General features: G+C 34.8%; 1 protein-coding gene across 1 annotated transcript in view; it reads left to right on the top strand.

Annotated features, from left to right (window-relative positions):
• The window catches only part of MAP3K2 (mitogen-activated protein kinase kinase kinase 2), a 94,418-nt gene that overhangs the window by 46,532 nt on the left and 23,853 nt on the right, over nucleotides 1-24,033 (top strand). Inside the window, exons 2-7 of the mRNA XM_047082656.1 lie at nucleotides 9,204-9,272; nucleotides 12,893-13,011; nucleotides 13,642-13,682; nucleotides 14,921-15,020; nucleotides 21,034-21,147; nucleotides 21,529-21,616. Coding sequence (XP_046938612.1) covers nucleotides 9,266-9,272; nucleotides 12,893-13,011; nucleotides 13,642-13,682; nucleotides 14,921-15,020; nucleotides 21,034-21,147; nucleotides 21,529-21,616 — 469 coding nt within the window. The 5' untranslated portion in view covers nucleotides 9,204-9,265. The remainder of the gene's footprint in view (nucleotides 1-9,203; nucleotides 9,273-12,892; nucleotides 13,012-13,641; nucleotides 13,683-14,920; nucleotides 15,021-21,033; nucleotides 21,148-21,528; nucleotides 21,617-24,033) is intronic.

The raw sequence follows: 24,033 nt of genomic DNA, 5'->3' as shown, positions 1-24,033 counted from the left end.
CTTTTTCTGCATCAATTGAGTGTATCTTGTGTTTTTTGCCCTCTTCATTATGCTAATGTGACCTGTTACATTGATTTTTTCATATATTGAACTATCTTTGCCTTTCAGCAACAAATCCCACTGTGTTATGGTGTATAATCCTTTTAATATGCTGCTGAATTTGGTCTGCTAGTACTTTGTTGAGGTATTTTGCATCAATATTCATAAGAGATAATTGTCCGATAGTTTTCTTTTAAATGTCTTTGTTTGGCTTTGGTATTAGGGTAATGTTGTCCTCGTCCAATGAGTTAGGAAATGCTCCTTACTCTTCAATTTTTTTGGAATGTTTCAGAATTTGGAAGAATTGTTTCAGAAGAAACCATGTGTCGATGTTTGATAAAATTCATTAGTGCAACCATCTGGTCCTGGGCTTTTCTTGTCAGGAACTTTGTGATTACTGGTTCATTATCTTTACTAATCATAGGTCTGTTTAGATTTCCTAATCATTATTCATTCTTGGTAGGTTTTATGTTTCTCGAAATTTTTCCATTTCACCTCTGTTATATAGTTTTTCATATGCAGTTGTTCATGCTGCTCTGATATGGTCCTTTTTATTCCTGTAATGTTCTCTTTCTGATTTTAATTTATTTGAATCTTTTCTGTTTTTCTTATTCTAACTAATGGTTTATCTTTTCAAAGAGCCAGCTCTTGGTCTTATTGATTTTCTTTATTGTTTTTCTCTTCTCTCTTTAATCTCTGATCTAACCTTTATTATTTCTTTCCTTCTGTAAGCTTTTGGCTTAGTTTGTTTTTGCTTTACTAATTAAGATGTAGAGTTAGGTTGTTTTGAAATTTTTTTTGACATAAATATTTATAGCTCTAAATTTCTCTTAGCATTGTTTTTGCCATATCCTATGAGTTTTGGTGTGTTGTGTTTTCATTTTCATCTTTTTCAAGATATTTTCTAATTTCCCTTGTGATTTCTTCTTTGAAACATTGGTTAAGAATTTACTGTATGATTGCCACTTCTTTATGACTTTTCCAGTTTTCCTTTTGCTGTTAATTTCTAGTTTCATTCCACTATGATTGGAAAAATACTTTGTCTGATTTTAATCTTACTAAATTATTAAGATTTTTTTTGTGTGTGGCCTAACATATGATCTATTCAGAAAAATGTTCCATGTGGACTTGAGAAGACTATGTATTGTACTGTTTTTGGATTGAGTGTTCTGTATCGGTCTGGTAGGTCCAGTTGGCCTATAGTGTTCAAGTCCTGTATTTCCTTACTGATCTGAATGGTTGCTCTGTTATTGAAAGTGGGGTATTGAGTTTTCTATTGTTACTGTGTAGGTATGTATTTCTCTTTTTTAATTCTGTTCATGCTTCATATATTTTGGAGCTCTGCTGTTTGGTGTATGTATGTTTATAATTGTTATATCTTCTTAATGAATTGACCATTTTCTCAATATTTAATGTCTTTTTTGTGTCTTATAACAGTTTTGACTTCTAGTCTGTTTTGTCTGATATTAGTGTAGCCACTCTAGCTCTCTCCTGGTTACTATTTGCATGGGATATCTTTCTGTCCTTTTACTTTTAGCCTATCATGTCCTTAGATCTTATAGATGCTGTATAATAGGATCATGCTTTTTAAATTCATTATGCCATTCTGAAATGATACTCAACATTATTGGCCATGAGGTAAGTATAAATTAAAACTAGTGAGATATTACATCGTCACCAGAATGACTAATAGGGTTGGTGAGGAGGTGGAAGAACTGGAACTCTCATACGTTGCTGGTGGGAGGATATAGATTGACAGCTACTCTAAGAAAGTGTTTGGCCATATATGCTAAAGTTAACTATGTGTGTGTCTTAGTGACCTAGCAATTCCTTCTGTTGGTATATATCCAACAGAAATATGTGTTTATGTTCACTAAAAGTTATGTTCAAGGAGGTTTGTAGAGCCTATGTTTGTAATAGTCAAAAACTGGAAACTTTTATGTCCATCAATAGTAGAGTAGGTGAATTAATTGAGATATAGTCACATAATGGAGTATTACACAGCAATGAAAATGAGCAAAATACTCATACAGATGATGTGGAAGAATCTCAGAGCTGTAACAGATATTGAATGAAAATAAATACAAAAGCGTATGTCTTCTGTGAATTAATATGAAAAGCTGGCAAAATCAGTCTATGGTAATAAATGTCAAAATGACAAAAATTAAAATAGGTTGTAGATAAGAACTTTCAGGTACAGATGTGATTCACCTTTGTTTAACTTTTCCTACTAACTTGTACCTTTAATTTTATATATTTTGATGTTTTTGCCAATTTCAACCTCAGAATATTGGTAAAAGTACTGAACTGTTTATTTATTGACTGTTTTATTTATTTGGGAGAGAGAGTGTGAGCAGGGGAGGGGTAGAGAGAGAGAGAGGGAGAGAAAGAATCCCAAGTAGGCTCCTCGCTCTCAGTGCAGAGCCTGAAGCAGGGCTTGAACCCACAAACCATGAGATCATGACTTGAGCAGAAATTAAGAGTAGGATGCTTAACATACTGAGCCACCCAGGCATCCCCATAGTTGTTTTTATAAATGCAGCCTTGAACTGCTTTTCCATTAGACTGATGCCTTTTTTATTTAATTTGTGGTTTGGGGAATTAACTGTTTTTCCTGAAAAGATGTTATTGATTTAAATGGAAAAAATTTTGTGTTCAGAATACTTTATTTTGGAGGTTAGTCAAGATTTGTCTTCAACATTTTAATTTAAAAATTGAAAAAGGCAGTTGAGAATTTAAATTTGTAGAAAGACAATATACTGAATAAATTCTTCTCGACCATTTTATGACATTCTCTGTGTCTATATGTATGGTAGGAGAATTTCCTATGCTAGCCATTTTCTTGAAAGGTGAACTGGAGTGACACATAGTATTCTAGAAAGTTTAAGTGAGAAATAAGAAGTGGGTATTTGGGTCCTAACTTTGCCCAGCTGTATGATCTTGAGTAAATTATATTATCTTTTTGTCTCTTCTAAGTAATGCTGCATTGAATATTAGTGTAAACGTTTTTGTGTGGTTATATGTTTTTAGTATTCTTGGATATATACCTAAGAATTGAAATAGTGATTCATATAGTTTCAGTGTTTCCACATTTTCACCAACACTTGTCATTGTCTGTCATTTTGGTTATAGCCATACTACTGGGTGTGAATTAGTAGGATGCCATTGTGGTTTTGATTTGCATTTCCCTGATGACTGTTAATATTAAGCATCTTCTCAAGTGCTTATTGGCCATTTTATATCTGGGAGAAATGTCTTTTGAAATCTGTTGCCCATTTTATAATTGGGTTAGTTGTTTTATTATAGAGACCTTATATATTTTGTATCCTAGACCCTTATCAAGTATATAATTAGCAAATATTTTCTCCCAGTCTGTGAGTTGTCTTTTCACTATCTTGAGAGTGTCCTTTGATGCACAAAAATGTTTAATTTTGAGGAAGTCCATTTGTTGCTTGTGCTTGTAGGGTCACATTTAAGAAACTATTGCCTAATCCAAGGTCATGAAAATTTATACCTTTGTTCCCTTCTGAGAGTTTTTTTGGATTTAGCTTTTACATTTATGTATTTGATCGATTTTGAATTAATTTTTTGCATACTATATGAGGTGGGAGTCCAACTTAAGGCTTTGGCGTGTGGATATCCAGTTGTTCAGTGCCAGTGAACTGCCAGAACTGGGTGGCTCAGTCAGTTGAGCGTCCGACTTTGGCTCAGGTCGTGATCTCGCGGTCTGTGAGTTCGAGCCCCGCATTGGGCTCTGTGCTGACAGCTCAGAGCCTGGAGCCTGCTTCGGATTCTGTGCCTCCCTCTCTCTCTCTGCCCCTCCCCCGCTCATGCTCTGTCTCTGTCTCTCTCTCTCTCTCTCTCTGTCAAAAATAAACATTAAAAAATTTTTTTTATAAAGACTGTTCTTTCACTGTTATCTTGGCAACCTTGTCAAAAATCATTTGACTGTAGATGTTTGGGTTTATTTCTGGATTCAGTTCTATTCCACCAGTCTCTATTCTTATGTGAGTATTACCATTGTTTTGATTGCTATAGCTTTGTAGTGGGCTTTGAAATCAGGGTGTGTGAATATTCTAACTTTGTTTTTCTTTTGCAATATTGTTTTGGCTCTTCAGGGCCTCTTGTACTTCCAAATTTAAGGATCAGCTTTTCTGGGGATTGTACAAATTTAGGGATCAGCTTTTCTGGGGGCGCCTGGGTGGCTCAGTTAAGTGTCTGACTCCCGCTCAGGTAATGATCTTGCGGTTTGTGAGTTCAAGTCCGATGTTGGGCTCTGTGCTGACAGCTCAGAGCCTGAAGCCTGCTTTGGATTCTGTGTCTGCCTCTCTCTCTGCCCTTCCCCTTCTCACCCTCTGTCTGTCTCTCTCTCTCAAAAATAAATAAACATTAAAAAAATTTTTTTAAAAAAGAATTAGCTTTTCTATTTCTGCAAAAAAAAAAAAAAAAGGCCAATGGAATTTTGATACAGATTGCGTGGAATCTGTAGATCACTTTGGGAATATTCCCATCTTAACAATATTGTCTTTCATCTATGACCATGGGATGCCTTTCCATACATTTAGATCTTCAATTTTTTTCAATAATGTTTTATAGTTTTCAGTGTATACAAGACTTATTTTTCTTAAGTATATTCCTAAGTAATTTATTCTTTTTGATACTATAAATGGAATTTATTTTATTTTTTTATGTGACTTTTAAAAAATCTTATTTAAGTTCCAGTATAGTTAACATGCAGTGTTAAATGAGTTTCAGGTGTACGGTGTAATGATTGAACAATTCTGTATATTTCTTTGCTTATCAAGAGAAGTATACTCTTGGGGTGCCTTGGTGGCTCATTTGCTTAAGCATCTGACTCTTGATTTCCGCTCAGATCATGATCTCACAGTTTGTGAGTTCAAGCCCCATGTCTGGCTCTGTGCTGATAGTGCAGAGCCTGCTGGGGATTCTCTCTCTCCCTCTTTCTCTGTCCCTCCCCCACTTGCACACTCTCTCTCAAAAACAAATAAATAAACATTAAAAAAAAGAATTTAAAGTGTACTCTTAGTTCCCTTCACCTATTTCATCCATCCCCTCCCACTTCCCCTCTGGTAACCATCTGTTTGTTCTCTGTAGTCTGTTTTTTGGTTTGTCTCTCTTTTTTTCCTTTGTTCATTTGTTTTGCTTATTAACTTCCACATATGAGTAAAATTATGTGTTATTTGTTTTTCTATAAAAACAGGAGTGCTTTTAGTCCTGTATCCAGTACAGTATTAAAAAGGAGTAGTAAGACTGGCCATCTGTTTCTAATCTTAAGGGGGCATGCATCTGGTCTTTCGCCATTAAGTATGATGTTAGCTGTGGGGTTTTTCATGGATGACCTTTATCACCTTGATGGAATTCCCTTATCTTTCTAGTCTTTCAAGTATTTAAGGTAGTTAGATTTTGGCAGATGCATTTTCTGTGTCTATTGAGATGATGTTTTGGTCCTTTTTTAATGTTATTTATTACATTGATTTTTGTATGCTGAACCCTACCTTTTGTGGAATATATCCCACATGTTTGCAGTGTGTAATCCCCCCCCTTTTTTTTAATGTTCTGGATTAGGTTTGCTAGTATTTTCTTGAGGATTTTTATATCTGTTCACTTGGGGATCTAGTTGTCTTGTAATGTTTTTGTCTGGTTTATCAGTAATCAGTAATACTGGCTTCAGTTCTCTCTTTCTTTCTCTAGTTCTCTCTCTTTTAATAGTGGTAGTTTTTTTCTTAAATGTTTGAAGGCATGTGGTTTGGACTTTTATTTGCAGAAAGATTTTCATTTCTAATTCAATCTCATTAATTTTTATATTGAATTCAGATCCTTCTTGAGTTGGTTTAGGTAGTTTCTAGTAATTTGTGTCATCCAGGTGACCCAATTTATTGGAAATACAGTTGTTCATAGTATTATCTTATTCTTTTCATTTCTGTAAGGTTGGTAATAATGCTCTATCTTTAATACCTCAGTTTAGTTATTTGTGTCTTTTTTTTTCTTGGGTAGTCTAGCTAAATGTTTGCTAATTTTCCACTCTAATCCTTATTGTTTCTTTCCTTCTGCTTGTTTGGGTTTCAAATGCTCTTCTTTCTCTAGGGTCTTAAGGTAGAAGTTTAAGTTACTAATTTGAGATCCTTCTCATTTTCAATATGAACATTTACAGTTAGAAATTTATCTCTAAGTTGTACTTCAGGAGCATCTAGTAAGTGTCAGTATATTTTGTTTTCATTTGCATTTATCTCAAAGCATTTTCTAATTTCCTCATGATTTCTTTTTTGATCCATTGATTCTTAAGGAGTGTGGTGTTTTATTTTCACATATTTGTGAATTTCCCAAATTTCCTTCTGTTTCTGATTTCATTGCATTGTTGTCAGGGAACAGACTTCATATAACTTCAGTCCATTTATACTTACTGAGATTAGTTTTATTGACTAACATGGTGTGTTTTGCAAAAAGGTTCTGTGTGCATTTCTGAAGAATGTGTTTTGGGGTTGAGTTTCCGTGGAAGTTTTAGTGTTATTCAAATCTTGTTTTCTCACTGATTTTTCTGTTTATCTATTGTTGAAAATTGGGCATTGAAATCTGCAGCAATTATTTTTGAATGATCTATTTCTCCTTTCAATTCTGTAATTTTCTTCTTCCTGTATATTGAGTTTATTGTTACGTGCATACATATTTATAATTACTATAATATAGTATATACTATATTATAGTAATTATAATTGATGAACTGGCCATGTTTTCATTATAAGTGTTCTCCTTTGTCTCTAACAATTTTTGTATTCTCTTTTGTCTTCTATTAGTATAGCACTGTAGATCTTTTCTGACTACTGCTTGCGTGGTATATTTTTTTCCATCTTTTTACTTTCAGTTTTGTCTTTGAATCTAAAGTTGTGGCCAGCATATGGTTGGATCATGTTATTATTTTTTTTAAGTTTATTTATATGTTAGTGCTGATGGGGGAGGGGCAGAGAGAGAGGGAGAGAGAGAATCTCAAGCAAGCTCTGCACTGCCAGCACAGATCCCAACATGGGGTTCCAACTCACAAAACCATGAGATCATGACCTGAGCTGAAACCAAGAGTTAAGCTGAAACTTAACCGACTGAGCCACCCAGGCGCCCCGCCCCGATCATGTTTTTTCTTTTCTTTTCTTTTCTTTTCTTTTCTTTTCTTTTCTTTTCTTTTCTTTTCTTTTCCTTTTCTCTTCTCTTCTCTTCTCTTCTCTTCTCTTCTCTTCTCTTCTCTTTCCTTTTTAATTTTTTTAATGTTTATTTTAGAGAGAGAGACAGAGTACAAGCTGGGAGGGACAGAGAGAGAGGGAGACACAGAATCTGAAGCAGGCTTCAGCCTCTGAGCTGTCAGTACAGAGCCCGATGCAGGGCTCAAAGTCACGAACTGTAAGATCATGACCTGAGCTGAAGTTAGATGCTCAACTGACTGAGCCACCCAGGCGTCCCACCTGATCATGTTTTTTTAATCTACTGTGTGAATCTCTATCCTGTAAATGGTTTGTTCATTCCACTTATATTTAATGTAATTACATATGAGTAGAATTACATCTGCTACTTTGTTTATATTTGTGTTTTATGTGTTGTATCCATTTTGTACCACATTTTTCTATTACTGCTTTCTTTTGTGTTAGATATTTTCTAGTATGCTAATTTAATTTTATTTCTTTTGCCGCTTTTATAAAGTTTATTTTTACCAGTTGCTCTGGATATTAAAATTAATAACTTAAAACAATGTAGTTTGGGGGCACCTGGGTAGCTCAGTGGATTAAGCATCTTATTCTTGATCTCAGTTTAGGTCAGGATCTCATAGTTCATGGGATTAAGCCTTATATCAGGCTGTGTGCTGACAGTGTGGAGCCTGCTTGGGATTCTCTCTCCCTACCCCCCCTGCCCTCCTCTGCCCTTGCATGCTTTCTCTCTCTCCTTCTCTCTCTCAAAATAAATAAACTTAAAAAAAAAATAACAAAAACCAAAAAATCATTATAGTTTGAGTTGATACCATCTTAATTACTGTGGTATGCAAACACTTTTATATAACACCATTCTTCCCCTTTGTGCTGTTACTGTTATATAAGTTATATTATTGTATCTTGTGTGCCCAACAAAACACTTCATATTATTGCTTTGTGCAGTTTCTTTAAACCTGTGTATTTCTTGTTGTTGCTTGTGGAGAAGAGTTAACATGGTAGGCCTCACTGCATATCCTTAGAAAGAACTACTTAAAAGATCCACCCTTGGCTAGCATCTGAGAACTTACCAGGGTCCATACCTGCCTAACTGATAAGAATGCTCGCTGTGCCTAAACTGCTTATACAAACAGTATAGTTTGTGCTGAATAGCTGCTTTTCTTCTGGGAGTTAGGAATTTTGGTGTATGCTAGGCAGAGGGTATGTATTGATCAGTCCCTAATAAAAACCCTCAGTGCAGAGTTTCCAGTTTTTCCTGGTGTTGTCATAACTGATTTCTGGGGTTGGGGGGAATTAAAGGTCTCCTATGACTTTATTTAAAAAAGATCCTTAGGAGCTAGCCCTCACCTTCCCTGGTCTTTGCCCCGTTTGCCCTTTCCTTTAGCTTATTTTGCTTTGTGCCCTTTTGCTATAGTAAATTATAGCTGTCAGTACTACTGTGTCACTGAGTCTGTTGAGTTCTCTAGCAAGCTCTTGAAACTGGGTGTTCCATTACATACTGCTATAATAGATTACCACAAATTTGGTGGCTTAAAACAACATAAATTTATCATCTTACAGTTTGGGAAGTCAGAAGTCTAAAATGAGTCTAACTGGGCCAAAATCAAGGTGTCAGCATTGCTATCGTTCTTCTGGAGGCTGTAGAGAAAAATGCATTTTTCTTGCCTTTCCCACATCCTAGCAGCTGCCTGTATTCATTGGCTCATGGCTGTCCCATTCCATCTTTAAAGCCAACAATGAGTGGTCAAGCTATTCTTTTGCAGTACCACTCTGACACTTTCCTGCTGATTGTTTATTTATAAGGATCCCTGTGATTATGTTAGGTCCAGCCAAATAACCCAGGATAATCCTCTTATCTTAAATTTGTTAATTTATCATATCTGCAGAGTTCCTTTTGCCATGTATATATATATATTTTTTTAACGATTAAATGTGTTTATCTTTTTTTCTCCTCAGGCAGTAAAGAATGCTGATGGAAGAACCATTTTCCTAATTTTCAAATTGTTGAGCTGGTTGCCATGATGGGTGAGTTCAGACTAAAGGCAATTTTCATCTATAATTAAAGGATAAAATGGGGAAGAAAAATTTTTCTCTGTGTGTATGACCAAACATTTTTATAAAGAAGTTTTATGATGTAATAGACTTCTGTAATGTTTTGTATTTAATAGATTTTAGATTAAAGCACTTTTTCAGTTAACTTACATATTTGGAATGACCATTTCATGCAGGATATCTTAGTAGGGACATTCAAAATAAACTACTAAATGGATTGAGATTTACTTAGAGTCTAATGGCCAGAGAGAATACTAGATAAGGAAACCTGACTTGTAAAGATTGAATAAATGCTGAAGAATGAATTGTTGTAACTACCCAACTATGTAATGTGGTATCATAATGTTAATGGCAAGGGAGGCTTTCCTAAAGTATGGGAGTGGGTTATAGGTTATTTACTCTTTTTTTCCCCCTTTTCCCCTTGTTGAAGTTTCCAACGTGAGGCAAGGATTGGACAGGGAAACACTAGAAATAAATGGACCAAATGGCACCCACCCCATCCTAAATGGGGAAAAAATGGACTGAGTAGTTGGAAGCTAAGTTTTTAAATCTAGACTGATCCCATTTTCTTAATTCTGACATATACTTGTTAATGTTTATCTTTGTCACATTTTTCTTATCACTTGTTTAACAAACATTATTATTCACTCTTACATGCATGTATGTGACAGTATAGGCTAAAGAGCTTAAATTTGTCAATGTTCTTTAGTGGAGGGTCTGTACATTTTCAGTGTGTCTCCTTGTGGCAAGTGTTTAAGCCGAAGCTTCACCTTCCTGCTTTTTAAATTTCTCTTCATTTCTCTTTTTGTAACCATGTGTGTAGTGCCATCATGTGGCCCAAATTCTCCGCCCAGCTTCACCTCCAGTTCCAAATTGGATATCTTTTACTGAACTCCTATCATCTTTTCATTTTGGTTGTTCTCACTTGCAGTCTGAGCTGTGTATTAATCAAATCCAGTTGTACCATCCTTCTCAAATAACACTTCACTATAGTAAGCAACAACACAAGGAATAGTCATTGCTTAAAAACTTATACAAAGGTATTCACAGAAAACTGAATATTTAAAAGTATGAATCATAGGTATTTGAATTTTAGATTGAGGATGTTCTCCTGTAGTTATTTTACAAGCATAATGAATAAGCATAGAAGGAATCTAAACCTTTCTGATAAAAGATTTTATTGAAATTATTTCCCAAATAATTTGTTTTTGTGTTCAGGTAAATGTCTTTTCAGCATGTCAGAAACCCACTGCTTCATCTGTGTGCCTTTGGTCAGACTCTGGCCTCCTCCTGTAGGCATCCTCATTGCCTGTTTGATCAACTCATGATCTTTAAGAAATTTATAACCTGTCATATCTGCCTAGTACCAATGACCACCACAGAGATTCTTGATAGAGTAAAGCAGCCTAAGAATTGTTACAAGAGTGCTTATAGTGGATGTTCACCACTTTGCATGATCTTTTGTGAATTTGTTAGTTTACATCTTGTCAGCGTCCTCAAAGTAAGTTTCTTATTGGGTACTTAGGTATATCATGTGATTCTTCTTCAAGCCGGAAAAAGAAGGAACTCAGTTAAATTGCCCTTTATTTGCATGTCATCTCACTGAGAAGTTACTTTTATTCAAATGGTCCTCCTTACTTTTTTACATCTACGATAGGAAGCCGTACTTGTTTTTTTTTTACTTTTATTTATTAAAAAAATTTTTTTTCTTAACCTTCATTCATTTTTTGGGAGACAGAGACAGTGCGAACGGAAGAGGGGGAGAGAGAGACACACATAATCCGAAGCAGGCCCCAAGCTCTGAGCTGTCAGCACAGAGCCCGATGTGGGGCTCAAACTCACGAACTGTGAGATCATGACCTGAGTGAGCTGAAGTCAGATGTTTAACCAGCTGAGCCACTCAGGCACCCCCATACTCATTTTTTTTAAACAAGGAAATTAGTATATGTAAATATGATAAGAGATTTAAGCCAGGCATCTGTTCATTTTGGTATTGTGATATTAAACATGGGAAAATATCTAAATTCAAGTGTTTAAGTTTTCTCTAATGAAGAAAATAATGAGAACATATATATGTACTTTTAAGTTTTCGAGTTCTTCTCTCTCGAATACTTAAAAGTATTACTTAAATACTTAAAAATCCAGTTAGGATTAAAGAGCTTACCTTTCTCGAGAAGGTTACATGAGAATATTTTATTCCAGTTGAGATCATTCTCAGCTTATTTTTTTCCTAAGGGCAGATTTATTTTTATCAATAAATGACATGTTCTGGCTTGGACCTGTGGACAGAACACACTTTGTGATTACATTATACCTGGCTGGCTCAGTTGCTGTTTGGCTAAGGTGACGTGATGAAATTGTATTTTACAAAGAATATTTTGTGAAGGATTATAAAATTTTCTCTAAACCTGGAATTTACTGATAAAACCTTTGGCAGCATTAATTTTAATTTTAATTTAAATTTAATATGCAAGCAGTCTCATTATAGAGCAGAATATATTGAGTATTATAAAAAATTAATACATTAGGAAAGTCAGCTATTTTGTGTGTTTGAAAGGCTGATGAAGCCATTGAATTGCCACATTCTTTTTAATGATTTCTCTTTACAGGGTAAAGCATGTTTTAATTATTACTACTCTGGAAACATAAATTATTGCTCACCAAAATGGTTACATCTTAAAATGTAATCTGTAAAAGTCCTTCAATTCCTTTATGGATTATTTGCTGATTATCATTAGTAGAATTGGTTTAATTCTAGTGATTTACTAGTGAAAATCAATTATCTCCAAACTTTCCCAGAGAGCATATAATTGGTATTACTAGGAGACTCAGACTTACAGTCTTAGAAAGAAATTTTTGATTTATTTGGAAGAAATTAAAAGTTCATGATCCTTTCACTCAGTTTTATGGATTCACCCCCTTTTTTTTTTTTTTAAAGGAATGCATTTTTCTTACATTGTTACATTTTAAGTCGTTACTGGCTGAGATCCTTAAGCAGCCTATTAAATATAGTCTTGTTGAACTTTATGGTGAGGAAGTACTTACAAATATCAGTAGGTCATTTATTATTCACAGATAAAGCCTTTTGTTTCTGACTTGAAATACTGATGAAAATCTCTAAAAGGAATTCTGTACTTTGAACATAAATGCCAAATAATGATGAAAGTCATTTATTTTTTCCCTACTAGCTTTAATTAAAATTTTAGCTATTCTATTGATGTTTTATTTAGGAATCGCAGAAAGTAATTTGTCATGATGGGGCTGTTTTCACCCATACACTAGGATGTTACATTATTAGAAGAATCAGAATGAGTTTATCTTGCCTATAAATGTCTCATGTGTAAACATCTAGTATGATGCTAGTGCTTGAGTCTAGTGCAGTTTTAATGTTACTTGTATTCAGTTTTTAAATAATGGAAATTTTATTTCACCAAAATAATAGAAGTATAGGCATTGAAAATGTTCTAGATGCATTTTTGCATTAAATTAACGCATTTTGCATTAAATTTCATGATCAAATTTGTGTTTGATGTCTATGATAAATACATATTGAAATTATGATTCTTTGCATCTATTATTTTAAAAATACCTAGATGATCAGCAAGCTTTGAACTCAATCATGCAAGATTTGGCTGTTCTTCATAAAGCCAGTAGACCGGCATTATCTTTACAGGAAACCAGAAAAACAAAATCGTCATCACCAAAAAAGCAGGTATTCTAATAAACACATATTTTTATTGTATGAATTATTTGCCTTGAATATCCTAATCTTATAGAGGGTTTGTTTAAAGTGTTTGTCTTTTACATTTTTGAATCAAATATTTTTTGTCATACATTTTTCCTAATGGGTGTGCATTTTTAAAAATGGTAGTTTTCATTGAATGTAGTAACTGCCCTCTAATACTGATATTTCATCCATTCTTAAAGCACTTAAGATAAACAAATTGTTTTTATTTAAAATAGTCTGTTCTGTTTACAAATGAGCATCATTTTGATTTTTGTAACTCAAATTTGTTTGAGATGTCCAACACGAAAAGTGGGAATCCAGTGCTCTGTATTTCCCTCTCATAGGTTTAGCAAGGGTCTCATAGGCATGATCACTAAGAGATTTTGGTGCTCTTTGCTTTCAGCCCAGAGTCAGCAACACAGTTCTCAACTCAGCTCTTTGACAGACATTATGAATTGATTGGAGTTCACACTGAAAATGAAACCTCCTTTCCCCCTGCTTTTTTTTTTTTAAATGAGTGACTAAGGGGGAAAAAAAATGAGTGACTAAGAAAAAATATCTAGAAATTGTAGAAATTTTATCTGATCTCTGAAATGATTTATCATTTCATTACAGAATGATGTGCGAGTTAAATTTGAACACAGAGGGGAGAAAAGGTAAGCAAAGAAACACTACATGCCAGTTTATTGATTTAATCAAATAAGTCATAAAAACCATTAAAAGTTTTTTCTGGACTTTAGTGAAAGTTGATGGCTTACAAATTGAGAATGGAATAGTCCTTTGGTAATGTGTAACATGTACTTAGACTTAAAATAGAGTCTGTCAAAATTTAGGCTAAAGTTTAGTAACAATTATTAATGTTTTTATTTTAGGAAATAAAAAAATCTTGGATAATACAGCCTTTAAATATTACTATTTCCTTTTATTTTTACTCAGTGGAAATCAAATATATTTCTCCTTATCATAATTGTATTGTCCCTTCAGATATTATATAAAGCTTATGTACATGGATTTAACATTCATAATTTTGATTATTCTCAAGAGACCTCAGTCATATGACATATATTTGATTAGTAACATTGAGGAAGATGATTGGAATGGTGGCTGTAAATTAATTAGCAGAGGGATAAGCCTAGCCTTCCATTGGGTATCTGTATCTTAGTGCAGTGGTAGAGGTGGTGGTGGTGGTGGTGGTTGACAACAAAATTGTTAACAAGGCCTAATAGGAGATAGAGAAGATGGGATTTCACTTCTGTTATTGGTGTCTCATTAAATCCAGTTAGTGAAAGAGCATCCATTTTAAGGGCTTTAAACAGGCTCATGAGTCATATAACCTGAAGATGTAAAAATGTTTTATACAGAGATGTCAACAAAATTGGATATACCACATATACCATCCACTTGTCCAACGTGCTTTTTTCCTATTGTTCTTTTATGGATATTTTCTCAATTCTTTCCATTCATTGAGCATTATTTATTAAGTACTGTAAGTATTGGACCATAAAGGAATAAAGTGAGCAGAACAAACATGGTCCCTCTCCCATACTACAGTCTAATATAGTAATTTCCAAGCTTAGGTGCTTGCTCCCAGGGTCAGCATAGGCTAATCTTTTGAGACACAGGAAGAAAATACTAGAATTAAAAAGTTTTAATTTTATAAAAATACTTATTTTGGGGATATGCTTACATGATATATATGTCCTCAGAAATGTTGAGTTGATAAAGGTACAGAAATCAAAATTTGAATCTCCAAAGAACAAACAACTTTATTCTTTTAATAGTTTTGTTGCATTCCATTATACAGAGGTCACATAGTTAAGTTTAATTTTAATCACTTTTTTCAGTGAACATTTTACAGCTGCTCTTTAATAATCTTAAAATTCTGTCCACATAGAATCCTTCAGTTCCCCAGACCAGTTAAACTGGAAGATCTGAGATCTAAGGCTAAAACTGCCTTTGGACAGTCTATGGATCTCCATTATACCAATAATGAGGTAAACATGTACAATTTAACTTTCAATAGCTCTTATTTTGGAAAGTAGTATGTTCATTTAAGAGATTGTTTTAGGAATATTTATTTAGAAATTGATAAGGATATGGTATGCTAGAGAAACAAAACACGTAAATTTGTAAATTTTAACTAACTGAACTGTGTGTTTTCCATTGTGGAAAGATTTAAAGACACTACTGTGCAAGTAATTGAATGAGAACATATTGAGGGAGGAAACATACGTAGTACTTAGAAGTTTGCTGCTTATTTATGTTTTATTTTCACTCTGTGTACTTTTTTTTTTTTTAATTATCCTCAAGTTAACATACAGTATAGTGTTGGCTTCAGGAGTAGTAGAATTCAGTGATTCATCTCTTACATATGACACCCAGTGCTTAATCCTGAAGAATGCCTTCCTTAATGCCCCCATCACCCATTTAACCCACTCTTCCCAACGCTCAGTTTGTTCTCTGTATTTAAGTCTCTTATGGTTTGTGTCCCTCTCCTATTTTTATCTTCTTTTTCCTTCTCTTCCCCTATGTTCATTGTTAAATTTTCTCAAATTCCACAATGAGTGGAATAGCTATAAACACTGAGGTGCATGTGCCCCCTCAAGTCAACATTTTTGTATCTTTTAGATAAATTCCTAGTAGTGCAATTGCTGGGTTGTAGGGTAGTTCTGTTTTTAATGTTTTGAGGAACCTCCACACTTTCCCAGAGTGGCTGTAACAATTTGCATTCCCACCAACAGTGCAATAGGGTTCCCCTTTCTCCACATCCTCGCCAACATTTGTTGTTTCCTGAGTTGTTAATTTTAGCCATTCTGACAGGTTTGAGGTAGTATCTCATTGTGGTTTGGGTTTGCATTTTCCTGATGATGAGCGATGTTGAGTATCTTTTCATGTGTCTGTTTGCCATCTGGATGTCTTCTTTGGAAATTGTGTACACTCTACTTTTTGATGAACTGTCTTTTTTTCTCATACTCTACATTTGGGTGTATAGACAATACAGCTTTGGTAGTCAGACAGTTTAGCTAAAACTTTAAAGGATTATTTTCAAGTTGCTTAGGATATGATTAGATCATTATGTTTGTGTGTCGGTACATGTGATTTTAAGGGCTTCATCTGGCACTGAGGAGCTCTGTGTTCTGGACCACCCCCCTTTTTTTAATGTTTATTTTTTTTTTTTTAAATTTTTTTTTTTCAACGTTTATTTATTTTTGGGACAGAGAGAGACAGAGCATGAACGGGGGAGGGGTAGAGAGAGAGGGAGACACAGAATCGGAAACAGGCTCCAGGCTCTGAGCCATCAGCCCAGAGCCTGACGCGGGGCTCGAACTCACAGACCGCGAGATCGTGACCTGGCTGAAGTCGGACGCTTAACCGACTGCGCCACCCCGGCGCCCGTAATGTTTATTTATTTTTGAGAGAGAGAGACAGAATACAAGCAGGGGAGGGCAGAAAGAGAGGGAGACAAAGAATGTGAAGCAGGCTCCATCCAGGCTCTGAGCTGTCAGCACAGAGCCCGATGCAGGGCTCAAACCCATGAACTGTGAGATCACGACCTGAGCCGAAGTCGGACACTTAACTGACTGAACCACCCAGGTGCCCCTGGAAAATCCCCCTTTGAACCTTCTTAAAATTCAGATTGGATTAGATAATCCCTGAGGTTTCTTTAAGATCCTATGCAATCTCAAGATCTTGAATCTTAAAAATTTCAGGGACAATTTAATTGGTTAATTTGTTGTTTTCTCAGAAAATACTTGCTGAATTTGCCAGGCATAATGCCATGATTCATGAATTGCAGTGCTTCATGGAGTTTATAGGCTTGTGTTTGTGGTAGAAGCAGACAACTAAATAATGAGTTGTTCAAATAGATTAAGTTCTTTGAAGGACAGGCATAAAATATCATGAAAAACAATGAAGGCAAGGGCAGGCAGTACCTGTTCTGTTTAGATGGTACTAAGGAAGAACTAAGGTGGTAATATTTAATTACTGTCACTTGAAGTATGAAAAGCCAAACTTGCAAAAAGTTTGAGGGCAAGAACATTCTTGGTAGAGAGACATTGAGAAGCATACCTACAGAGATCCTAAGATGGAAAAGACTAGTTATGTTTCAGGAATAGGAAAGTGCTAGTGCGAATGGAGTAATGGTGGAGAGCTTACTAAAAATTAACTTGAGAGAACATGTAAAAGTGCTTTGCAAATGTTAAAACATTGAGCAAATAAAAATATTTGAAAATACTAGATTTTCAAATGAGTCATTATTAATTGAAAACAAAAACTATGTTAATGTAGTTTGTCTAAAGAAACCACTTACAACTGAAAGCAGAACATATTTTGAGAAAGCAAAAATCCATATTCAAACAAATAGTATCCCTGAACAAAGTGATGAGTATTATACTATAGTAATACCTTAATAATTTTATTTTTTAATAATTTTTGGGTTTTCATTTAGCCATGAACACCTCTTGTTGCCTGGCCCTGTCTTGGCACTTACTATTTCTTTTTGTGCCAGCCTGATTTCCACCTGCCAGTCTGAGGGCTTTTTAGAGGTACAGCCATAGGGTCTAGGCAGAAATACAGATAGGGGTACCAGGGGGTGATGGGAGAATGAGACTCAAGGATGGTGTGGGAGGTGGGGATAGGTAGGTTCCACTTAACAACAATGGTAACTTGCTGGATAACACATCCTTTATAGGCCCCTTTCCTGTCTTCCCCATTCCTCTGTACCAGTGTTTCCTGGTACATTTTCCCACATACAAAGGCTTGAACTTGAGTCTTTATTTCGTGGTATGATTTTAGGGGAATCCAGATATATATTTGTTTTTGATTTTAGGGGAATCCTGATATATCTTTGTTTTTGTTTGGCCTAAAATTGTATGATGGAAAGCTTTCAAATGCCAAGATACATTAAGTCTACAATATTGTCTTGGTCTAGCAGTCTAGTAGGTCTATCAAGAAAAATGAGGTCAGTTTGACATAATTGGCTCATATTGTACCTGTTCTAGGTCCTAGAATTGCTGTTTGATCCCCCTGAGTTCTCCAATTTGTTTATATAATTTTTTCTAGAGTTTTCTTAAGGATTGACACCAAGCTAATCTGTAGTTTCAAGAACCTTCTCCCTTTTTCTAAAAGTTGGAAAATTTCTCCCATTTTCAGTTTCTTTTTCTCATGCTTTCTGAGGATTTCTGTGAGTGGTTCTGCCATTATATCTGGGTGGCCTCTTGGCAGGAATGTGGTAGAAGAGACATTAAGTAGGGTAAGATCACGTTTAAAATTTCTCACAACTAAGAGATTCTTTTGAGACTGTGATTCTGTGAGTTAACCATGTCCTGATTCACATCATGACAAACCCAATGCATGCCCTTCAATACTGAGGGTACTAGGGAAAAGCTTATAAGGTCTATTAGTTTTGTGGACGTATGGACAAGCAAAAAACTCATTTATACTGCTTGTTATTCCAGTTCTATAGATATTTTTTTTCTAGTATAAATCCCTGTGTTCTAAAAGAACCATTATTCTGTAAACTTCTAGTTTGCCAGACTCAAAACAATGAGATTTAAGCTGTGATTGGTTGGCTCTGTTAGTTGGGCTCCTCTTTATCTAATAGTGTCAAGCATGTGTGTTGTCGTGTGTGTGTGTGTGTGTGTGTGTGTGTGTGTGTGTGTGTGTGGCCACGGGAGATAGATGTGAAGGTGTGCAGGCAAGGAAAGTGGATTTTCTAAGATCTTTCTCTCTCTCTTTTTTAAGTGTTTATTTTGAGAAAGTGCTGTGGAGGGGCAGAAAGAGTAGAGAGAGAATCCCAAGCAGGCTGTGCGCTGCCAGTGCAGAACCTGATGAGGGGCTTGATCTTGAACAAACCATGAGATCATGATCTGAGTTGAAATCAAGAGGCGGAAGCTTAACCAGCTGAGCCACCCATGTGCCCCAGATCTTTCCCATTTTAGATGGTTAGAGGAAGAAAACCTTTCCATGGACTATTATCATGTGTCACTGTGCAAAGTCAGGCAAATAAATCACTTCTTTTAAATTTAGGTTCTATTGCATGGGCTTCAGGACCTAATTTTGAGTTTTTGGGAAGGATTCACATTAACCCACAACTGATGTATCAGTATTAAGACAGAAGGAAGTAGATTTCATGACTGAGGCTCAAATGAATTCACTAAGCAGGAAAACATTGTGTAATGTATTTAATATAATTTAGATAAGCTGGGATTTGTTATTAACTCTTAGTCCTCATTTTAAAATTGGTAATAGGTGACTTTAGAACATACAGGGGATCACATGAGAACCATAGGCAGTAGCCCAAGCTGCCAATATATATACTCCTCCACAATGCCCAGATTTCACATTAGTAAACTGAAGAACAACAAAATCATTTATGTTAATATTTTGTTATTGTGATTTAAATAGTGTCTTTTCTCCCCAGAAGCAACAGTGTCTTGGAGAAGTAAGCGATCCAATTATCAATAAATGTATAGTAAAAGTAAATATTCAGGTTTTCCCCTCAAATGAAAAACTGGAAAAAAAATCATCTTTGCTTTAAAATGTTTTCTAGTGCTTAAAATATAATTAAAAAGAATACAAAAGATAGGAACAAGATGTACCAATATGGTTCAAAATCAATAGGAAAATAAAAGGATATTCTTTTTCATTTATGCTTATTCTGTGATACCAAACAGTTAATATTCTTTTTTTATTAGAAAAAAAAATTCTCATAGAGGAAAAAAAGGCCTGGTTATAGTAGGTAAGTTGGAATAGTACAAAACTACTAAAGTAGCCACAAACAGATATTGGGAATATAATTTCAAGTACCTATTAAGTAAATTTAAGTGGATTGTACGGTGGAAATCACGTTAGTCTGGAATCCACATTATTTGTGTTTGGAAGCCTTTATTAAAACAATGGCTTTTTTCCATAAAGAAATCTGCAGAGAATGCACACCATGTCAGCTTGTGGGTTTGGGTACAGATGATGCTTTTGCCATATGATTGCATTAAACAGTATTTACCAAGTAGTTGCCATGCATTCTCTGTGTCAGTTATTAGTGCCCCTGTCCTCAAGGCATTCATACTGTAGAGGACCCCAAACTAACTTGGCCTTTACATTTGAATGGCTTCTATACTGTACTTAATTAGAGCAAGGTAACAAGTGTGCAATAGGTTCATTTATTTTTATTCTGTCCTTTCAGTGAAATGGAATATACTTTGAAGATTATTGACAGTTGTCCTAAGCGATTAAGTTTACATTTTTTAAAAAAAAGAAAAGAGTATTTGATTTTCTTAAGTTGTGTGAATCATGCTTTCTCATAGACCTTTCAGAGGCTTTTTGTCCTTTATAATGTCTGATCCATAAGAGGATCCAATCTGCTAATGAAAGCAGATTTCCACATTTAGAGTTTACTATGGATGGCTGACCCATTTAGCTGATTTATTGCTGGTGTAGTCACCAGGAGCAGAGGGAGCCCCAGGTGGACTGTAGATTGCAGGTACATTGTTAGTGGTCCCTCCATGGCAGCTGCTACAGATGCTCATTGTATTTGGGATGGTGATACTCACTGTAGGTATGCAAATCTGGAGAATGCAAATTCGTGGTAGTATTACTATAGAAAAAAACCTGAGAGTTTCATCAATGCAGATGAAGGATAGTATTGTATGTAGTTTTTGTGTGTACTCCTTAATGCTGTTTTGAGGTAAAGATACTATACTTTACATTTTGCAACATTATGGAAATATCCTAGAAAATTAATCTTTAACCTTTAAATGTGTTTTTTAGAAGAATTTAATGATGATTAAAGCAAAAAAATTTTTTGTCCATATTCAGTCTTATGATTTTAGTGGTGGCAGGATGGGAAGAGTGAAACAATTTAGATACATCTATTCATTCAGAATTTCATTATACTGACAAAGAGCCAGGGTATTTTGAAATTTATAATTCCATAGTAATGGAGATGGTCCTGAAAGGACTTTACCCGGTGAGATGGTTGCATGATTCATTATGTTCCCTTCTGTTCAGTTGGTAATTCCATTAACTACCCAAGATGACTTGGACAAAGCTGTGGAGCTGCTGGATCGTAGTATTCATATGAAGAGCCTCAAGATATTACTTGTAATAAACGGAAGTACACAGGTATGCATTGAGACATCTTTCAGTAAGGATTATAGGATTTGTGCCTGTGAAATATGAAACATAGTTACATTCTATAATCATTGATATATTTTCAATATAATGAAATGTAAACTTACATAATGTAATTGCTATAGTTTTATATCCTTGCTCCTCAAAACCATGTAGCCAAAATTATAAGTAAGTATAATATACTGTACATATGGAACTAATAGAAATACTGAGAACTTGGGAAAATTTATGCTGGAAATAAAGTTTCAAAGAATAGATTTGATAAGACCTACAAACAGTGTAGAATATCTAGGTTGTATTTGGTGGGGGGAAGGATTCTGTTTAAAGCCCCAAAAGGGGAAGAATAGTATTAATCATCCCCTTTCCTTATAGGCTGCTAATTTAGAACCGTTGCCATCACTAGAAGATTTGGATAACACAGTATTTGGAGCAGAGAGGAAAAAACGGCTTTCTATAATAGGTAAGAATGATAGTGTCCGAACCATAAAATGGACAATTTCTCAGTTTCTTCTTCATCCTTTAATGTAGGCCAGCACCTAAACATAACCCTGATAAATAGCAGCCTGTCCCTGTACTCTATAATTTTTCCCAGGTACCTGTGTTCTAGTTTCTTATGTCCCTTCAAAAGTTACATCAAGTGTTGTAAGATTAGCAATCTCAAGCTTAAATATTTTTTCTTTATATACTTAGGATATTTTAATATTTAACAAATTTAAATAAAACCTCTAGTTATTTTAATTATAAAAATAACCAGAGAGAAGAAATTAAAAGAAGTAATTCCAATATATTAAAATTAATGGATGGACTAAGTTCATAAGCCTTTCTCTAAGTTTTAGTTATTGCAGTACTATCAAATGCTTTGCTAAGAGTTTCCAGATTGTTTTTTTTTTAGTATTCATTATTCATCATTAATAATAGACTATTAAAATTAAGCTTGTGGTACAAAGCAGAATGGATCCCATGTGCTGTTTGAAGGAGGCCTATTAGAGAAGCAAGGGTGAGGCAGAGGTGCTCTGAACTCCCCAGTTCTGTGGATCTTCTTCAGGTAGCATAAAACATTAATAATAATCTGCATTTTTATATGATAAAAGCATTACATTGCTCAAAAACCACTGGTATAAATATATTTTAACAGGGCAGTGAATGTGACAACATGAAAATGTATGTGAGGTATGGACTTGAAAGGGAAAAGTAGAGGAGGAAGTGAAACAGATGAATGGAGAGGGAGGAAGCAGGAGGGTGGGACAAAATGAGAGATATGGTTGGGACTCCAAGACTGGTAACAGAAAAGGATTGTTAATAACACAAGAAGAGATTAAATTGGCATATGGGCCAACCCCCATATATCCGTTAGTGATCTTTTGTTTTGGCCCCCCCCGGAAGAAGCTACTTAACTACTTCCTTCTAAGTATCTGTCTTACATAAGTCCTACTTTTGGTTTCAGAAATGCTGGAAATGTGAGCAGCAGCGATGATATACAAGCAAAATAGAAATTGTTTATCTTTATTCAGATATATTTTTATATGGTTTAGAATTTGGGTGAAGGAACATTAGGAACACCTGAATTCAGATTCCATCTCTCTAATTAACTTGAGACCAATAATGTTCTTCTCATCTTTAAATCATGGGATTCTTGTGGCAATAGGTTGAGAAAACACTTTTAAAGAACATTTTGCTTTTCAAACTAGAAAATATGACTGTTATTAAACCTACATTTCTTTCTTCATTCCCTTTTCTTATCACATTACAGTATGTATCGTTTTAAAGTAAAAATTGCCAGTCACTGTAGTTGCATTAGAACAAGCTGAATGCTCTACTTAAATTGACATTTTAAGTTCATTTTGAATTAAAACTCTACTGAGTACCTCAATCTTGTCCTACTAGTAAATATTCTTATTTGAGTTCAGTGCTAGCATAAGAAGAAGCTGGAAATTATAATGTAGAAAATTGTTGGTTTTTATTGGTACCTCTTTAAACCTAGAATAGCTTTGATAGATATGACCACCATCTTTTTTCCTTATTTATTGATAATTATTCTCTTTAATTATTTTCATAAAAGATAGCTAGAGGAAAAACTACCTTTGGGATGAGTATATTCTAGTGTGGAGGTCTCAACCAAGAGTGCGTTGGCATACCCATTACCAATAAAAGTTAAGAAAAAAGGGTTTTCTTTGGGTATAAATACCCAGTAGTGGAATTACTGGGTCATATGGTAGTTCTGTTTTTAATTTTTTTGCTGGACCTCCATACTGTTTACAAGGTATCAATTTACATTTCCACTGACAGTTGATGAGGGTTCCTTTTTCTCCACATCCTCATCAATACCTCTTGTTTCTTAGGTTGTTGATTTAGCCATTCTGACAGGTATAAGGTAGTATGTCATCATGGTTTGATTTTCATTTCCCTGATCATGAGTGATGTTGAGCATCTTTTCATGTGTCTGCTGGTAAAATGAAATTCAAAGAAATTTGAAGAAAAGCTAATTCAAAACAATATATGCATCCCTATGTTTATTATACTAGTATTTACAAAGCCAAGATATGGATGCAACCTAAGTGTCCATGGATAGATGAAGGATAAAGAAGATGTGGATATGTATATATAGAGTGCTGTATTACTCAGCCACCAAAAAGAATGAGATCACGCCACTTGTGAGAACACAGTGGACCTAGAGGGTGTTATGTTAAGTGAAATAACTTAGAGAAAGATACCATATGATTTCATTTATATGTAGAATCTGAAAAGCAGAGCAAATGAATAAACAAAAAATCAGACTCTTAAATACAGAGAACAAACTGGTGATTGTCAGGGGATTGGGAGGGTGGCCAAATAGGTGAAGGGGATTAAGGGGCACAAACTTGCAGTTATAAAATAGAT

This window comes from Lynx rufus, unplaced genomic scaffold (assembly GCF_022079265.1).
Source record: "Lynx rufus isolate CCGP_SWC_20201006 ecotype Redwood Valley unplaced genomic scaffold, mLynRuf1.p SCAF_2, whole genome shotgun sequence".
In the NCBI taxonomy this organism is placed as follows: domain Eukaryota; kingdom Metazoa; phylum Chordata; class Mammalia; order Carnivora; family Felidae; genus Lynx; species Lynx rufus.
Note: the sequence above shows the minus strand (reverse complement) of the source record. Positions and strands in the feature narration are given on the sequence as shown.